Source organism: Curcuma longa, chromosome 16 (assembly GCF_044706935.1).
Source record: "Curcuma longa cultivar G26 ecotype Majalengka, Jawa Barat chromosome 16, ITB_CL_G26_1.1, whole genome shotgun sequence".
Classification (NCBI taxonomy): domain Eukaryota; kingdom Viridiplantae; phylum Streptophyta; class Magnoliopsida; order Zingiberales; family Zingiberaceae; genus Curcuma; species Curcuma longa.
The window spans coordinates 286684-292412 of NC_133876.1; the positions used below are offsets into that span (position 1 = coordinate 286684).

The following is a 5729-nucleotide window of genomic DNA, read 5'->3' on the forward strand; positions in this document are numbered from 1 at the left end:
AACATAAATAGAACAAAAGAATGGAACTACGAAGAGGAGTCGGCCGACGAAGGCACCGGGGGCGCCTTTTTCTCGCGGGGAATGGACGCCAACGGCTCGCAGAGATTGTGTCGCGGCGGCGCAGCGTCTAATACGGGCTAGGGAAGGTAGGGACCTTCAAAGATGACTCGGCCGACGAAGGCACGGGGGGCGGCGTCTTCTCGCGCCAAATGGACGTCGACGGCTCGCAGAGATTGTGTGGCGGCGGCGTCTTCTCGCGGCGTCTAGTACCGGCTAGGGAAGGTAGGGATCCAATCGCGATTTTCGCCTGACGCCGTGGAGCAGATGAAGATTCAGCCGTGCGATTTTGGGATTTTGGAAAATGCGGGATGAAATTTTGGTTTTTGTTAGCGCCACGCTGTCCACGGAGATGAACAGTAAAACTCGCCACGTCAGATGTCGCGCAAGAGTCACGTAAACTCATCGCGCAGGATATCAATACATTTGAGATCCGGCAGTGATACAAGATCACGCAAATTTAACTTACATGTATGTAATTGTTCTCTCTTACATGTGAAAGACTTGAAAAAAAAAAGAGTGGACTTTTATTTGCTCTGTCTCTCTCCCTTCCTTTTTGTTTGATTTCCCATCGTCCACACATATATAACGACGACGAGCCTCTCCTTCCTGTCTTGTCCTAACCTGCTCGCTGCTCTCCTTCCGCCATTGCTGGACTCCTAAAACTTCGATCTTGTAGCCATACTGTCCATGCTGTAGCAGAGGCAAGCTGGGAACTCGTCTTCTTCTCGGCTCTTCGATCGCGTTTGGCAAGGTTGTGGGTTAGCGTTTGGAGGTTGGCAAAGGGGGAGGGTGAAGGAGAGAGAACGAGGTGCTAGCGCTCTTGCTTGGCTTCCTTCTCTTTCTTTCTACCCTAAGCTCGACTTTTGGAGAGGGCAGTTGCCTTTCTTCACATGTCTCGTCTTCTGCCCCTAATTTGCTTGCGCAGTGTTTTTTTCTAGGGTTTTTTGTTTCGTTAGATTTGTCTATTTCATCCACTTGGTGAATCGAGTAGTGTTTGGATTTGAGGAAGAAAAGATAGATCTTTGATGAGTTTCGGGGGTTTGTTCGACGGCGGCACCTGCGGCGGAGGCGGTGCTCATCTCGTCGCAGACATGGCGTATGGAAGCTCCGCCAGGGCCATCTCCCACCCCTCCATTCTCTCGCCTTCGCTCCGTAGGTCCTCCATGTTCAGCTCCCCTGGCCTCTCACTCGCCCTGGTAAATCTGCACTCCTCCCTTAATCTACACGTTTTTGGAGTGATTTTGAAGCAATTTACTTCCTTTCCGCAGCAAACCAATCTTACCGCTCAAGGAGATCAGAACTCGGACCCTGTCGCCGGAGGAGGCGGCGGCACCGACGTGTCGGATTCGGCTCGCAGGAGCAAGGAAGATGAGAACGACAGCAAGTCGGGCAGCGACAACTTGGAAGGAGAATCTGGCGACGATTTGGAGCAAGAGAATCCTCGCAAGAAGAAACGGTACCACCGTCACACCCCTAAGCAGATCCAAGAACTGGAAGCGTAAGAAATCGTTCCACTTGCAGCTACAAATGGATTCTGTACCCATCTTTACAAAAAGCCTTCTTTTGTTCTTATCCCTTTTGCAGCCTCTTCAAGGAGTGCCCTCACCCTGACGAGAAGCAAAGGATGGAGCTCAGCAAGCGGTTGTGCCTGGAAGCTCGTCAGGTCAAGTTCTGGTTCCAGAACCGGCGAACACAGATGAAGGTTTTTGTTCTCCAGCAACTTTAGCATGAAAAAAGTAGATTTTTTTTATTCTTTCGAATTTTAATCTAATCGGAGTCCCCAACCGGAAAACAGACCCAAATCGAACGGCACGAGAATACAATCCTTAGGCAGGAGAACGACAAGCTTCGAGCGGATAACTTGTCGATCAGGGAGGCGATGACGAACCCGATGTGCTGCAACTGCGGTGGTCCGGCAGTGCTGGGCGAGATCTCCCTCGAGGAGCAGCACCTGCGGGTCGAGAACGCTCGCCTTAAGGGCGAGCTCGATCGGGTCTGTGCCCTAGTCGGGAAGTTCCTCGGCAAGCCTATCTCGACTCTCTCTAACCCGCCGCCGCTGCCGCCTCTCTCGTTCGTTCCAAACCCGTCGCTAGAGCTCGCAAACGGTTTTGCCTCCGTGTTGCCTCCTCTGAGTACCGTTATGACGCCGACAAGAGCTGTCGCCGGAGGCGGCGCAGCGTTCACCGGCGGGGAGAAATCGCAGGAGAGGTGCGAGTTCCTGGAGCTCGCACTTGCGGCGGCTGAGGAACTGGTAAAGATGGCACAGATGGAGGAGCCACTGTGGGTGCCATGCTCGGACACCGGGCGGGAGTCGCTAAACTACGACGCGTACGATCAATGCTTCGCGCCCTGCCTCGGCCCGCGGCCGTCCGGTTTCGTCTCGGAGGCCTCGAGGGAGACCGGCGTGGTCGTCATCAACAGCTCCGCTCTTATCGAGACACTCATGGACCCTGTAAGCTAACTTTTCTACATGCTACTAGTGATCATCAGTGCCTAAGACAATTCTTGTCCGTTAATTTCTTGTTGGATTTCACGAGTAGGCTCGATGGGCAGATATGTTCGCTTCCGTGATCGCAAGAACGGCCACTGCGGAAGTGATCTCCGTGGGAGTGGGCGCGACTAAAAATGGTGCTCTCCAGCTTGTGAGTACAAATTTTCATTTGCAGATAGATCATATTTATTACCTTCATCAGCATCGCGAGTCTGATGCTTGCTTTTTTTTTTTTCTTCAGATGCATGCAGAGCTGCAATTGCTGTCTCCTTTGGTCCCTGTCCGCGAGGTCCGTTTCCTTCGATTCTGCAAGCAGCTCACCGATGGCGCTTGGACCATCGTCGACGTCTCGGTCGACGCGACCAAAGGCAACCCATTGAAGTGCCGTAGGCTCCCCTCTGGCTGCGTGGTGCAAGACACGCTCAATGGCTATTCCAAGGCACGTAATTAATCTCATCTTCCTTCCTCCTCAGTCCTCAGTCCTCAGTCCTCGCCCATGGAAATTGGAGATTTAGATCCTTCTTCCACCGTCTCGAGATCGCAGCGGCCAGGTCTCTCCCTGTCCGCTCGCATTCAATTCCCAGGCTCCGCCGTCCGGTTCGCTCATGCTCTCCGGCATTGTTTAATCCAACCATCCTCGGAAACCTCTTGTCCACTTATTAATTAAAGAATTGGACTCCCTCTCACCGGCGTACCTCCCCGTGGAAACGGATTCCCATCCCATGACATACTTCCCATCTTATTCAATTAGTTAGTACCCGTCGCGATTACTGCCGTGGTTTCTATTCCCAGCTTCCATGCTATGTCTTGGATTCTACTCCTTAGTTTATTATCACCAAGTCACCTCACAATTGGGCATTACGCGGAACCCATTGTCGTAATGGAATTCACCATGGTGTCTGATTCTTACATGTGTTTCCATTGTGGATATCGATGCTTCATGTACTGGGGCGAATAGTCAAAGTTTTTTTTTTTCAGAGAGAGAGAGAGAGAGAGAGAGAGAGAGAGGAGGGTGTCTTGTAGTGATAACGTGCATCGGTGAGGTTCACTGTGGAGCACAGGCGATCAGACAAGGGGTATTAATGTGCTAACGACGTGGTTGTTGCATGCAGGTCACGTGGGTGGAGCATGCCGAGTACGATGAGGCCACGGTCCACCCGCTGTACCGCCCGCTGCTTCGGTCTGGCCTCGCCCTCGGTGCCCGCCGCTGGGTCGCCACCCTCCAACGCCAGTGCCAGTCGCTAGCCATCCTCATGTCCTCCTCCCTTCCGACTGATGACGACAAAACAGGTCAGTTTAATTATTAACGGCCCCATGCTGTATTGCATGCACGACACGTGTTTGAGGAAATGCCAGGATCTCGACTTTTTCGTGTTTACAGCGATCGCGCCGGCAGGGAGGCGGAGCATGCTGAAGCTAGCGCAGCGGATGACGGACAATTTCTGCGCGGGCGTGTGCGCGTCGTCGGCGCGGGAGTGGAGCAAGCTGGGCGGCGGCGTGAACATCGGGGAGGACGTGAGGGTGATGACGAGACAGAGCGTGTCGGACCCTGGGGAGCCGCCGGGGGTGGTTCTGAGCGCTGCCACCGCGGTGTGGCTACCGGTCTCGCCGCAGCGGCTGTTCGACTTCCTCCGCGACGAGCAGCAGCGGAGCCAGTGGGACATCCTCTCCAACGGCGGGCCTATGCAGGAGATGGCCCACATTGCCAAGGGGCAGAACGCCGGCAACGCCGTCTCACTTCTCCGTGCCAGCGTCAGTACCTTCTCTCACATTTCAATTACGCTTCCTTCGTCTTACCTCACCATGTTTTGTTCATCGTAATTTGTGGCTCGCAGGCAGCGAGATCAAACCAGAGCAGCATGCTGATCCTGCAGGAGACCTGCACGGACGCATCCGCTTCGTTGGTGGTTTATGCGCCGGTGGATATTCCAGCGATGCACCTAGTAATGAACGGCGGCGACTCAGCCTACGTCGCCCTCCTCCCTTCCGGCTTCGCCATCCTCCCTGACGGTGGCAGCGGCGGTCTGAAGCCACCCGGTGGCTCCCTGCTGACGGTGGCGTTCCAGATCCTGGTGAACAGCCAGCCGACGGCCAAGCTGACGGTGGAGTCCGTGGAAACGGTGAACAACCTCATTTCCTGCACCGTCCAGAAGATCAAGGCAGCACTCAACTACTAGGGCCAATGCATGCAGCAAAAGCAAATGGCACGGCCATGGAGTCGAGTCAAGAACGAACCGCGAGCCAAACAAAGAAGCCATTGCTGAGTGATAAGGGTGCATGGTAGCCAGCGTAACGCATGGAGTCCATATTCCTTAGCACGGAGCAATGGTGGTGGTTCGGGCATTGACTCTGTCTCTTGACGCCCTCACAGCGTTCCTCTGAATCCCCTGATCCCAAACGTTGGTTGGTGTGTGCATGTTCTTCATGGCTTCTGCTTTCTGCCTCTGTGTGTTTCATGTATTCGGTTTCAGTTTGCTTGGCTATCATTGTGCACATTCTTCTAGTTGGATTAAGCTTCCTAGATTTACTATAGTAGGAAATATGTTTTGGATTCATCTACTCTGTTGTGCTTCAAGGAGTGTATCATTCCATTGCAAATGGATTCATATATCTATTCACATTCAAATTATTAAGTTTTGTCATCGACTGCTTGATGTCTTAAGAATATGCAATGATATATATATTTATCTCTATTTGTTATAAAGACAATAAGTGCTGATCAATCTTCTTCTGTTTGTCCTAAAATTGATTTATAATCTTGTTCACAAGAAGCAGCAATAGTTATCAGAGTGAATACGCTAGGAGGAATGGTTTTAGTATCTAGAATTGTCAGATTAAACCTAGAAAAATAGTAATCTAAAATGTCATGAATTTATGTATAGCAACGAGGGGACAAGACTGAAATCCAAAACAATGGAAAGAGCAAACTAAAAGAGAACTATTAAGTAACACCGGATCAAATCAAATTAGTATTACTAATATTATTTATTAGATTAATCTTTTCTTATTGATCTGTTAATTGATATTTTTTTTTATTAATATGTCAATTGATCGAGCACTTTAATATCTCTATAAAGATAGATCCGCTATTTCAACTACCTTCTTAAAGTCGGTCCTACAGATATGAAGAAAAGTTTATTTAGATATATAGGCATTAGATACATGATGGGATCAATAT

The 5729-nt window shown here is 51.0% G+C and overlaps 1 protein-coding gene across 3 annotated transcripts; it reads left to right on the forward strand.

Annotated features, from left to right (window-relative positions):
* The first annotated feature begins 587 nt into the window (after positions 1 to 587).
* LOC141847382 (homeobox-leucine zipper protein ROC5-like) lies at positions 588 to 5184 on the forward strand. Of its 3 annotated transcripts, none has more exons than XM_074735422.1 (9): positions 588 to 1256; positions 1329 to 1558; positions 1645 to 1762; positions 1856 to 2512; positions 2601 to 2702; positions 2793 to 2990; positions 3664 to 3841; positions 3933 to 4303; positions 4387 to 5184. In XM_074735422.1, the coding sequence occupies exons 1-9, from the start codon at positions 1086 to 1088 to the stop codon at positions 4726 to 4728; spliced, it is 2367 nt and encodes a 788-aa protein (XP_074591523.1). In that variant the 5' UTR covers positions 588 to 1085; the 3' UTR covers positions 4729 to 5184. The 3 variants fall into 3 exon arrangements, with proteins under 3 accessions (XP_074591523.1, XP_074591524.1, XP_074591522.1); XM_074735423.1 differs by having other exon boundaries at positions 3948 to 4303; XM_074735421.1 differs by having other exon boundaries at positions 2601 to 2990.
* Positions 5185 to 5729: the final 545 nt, after the last annotated feature.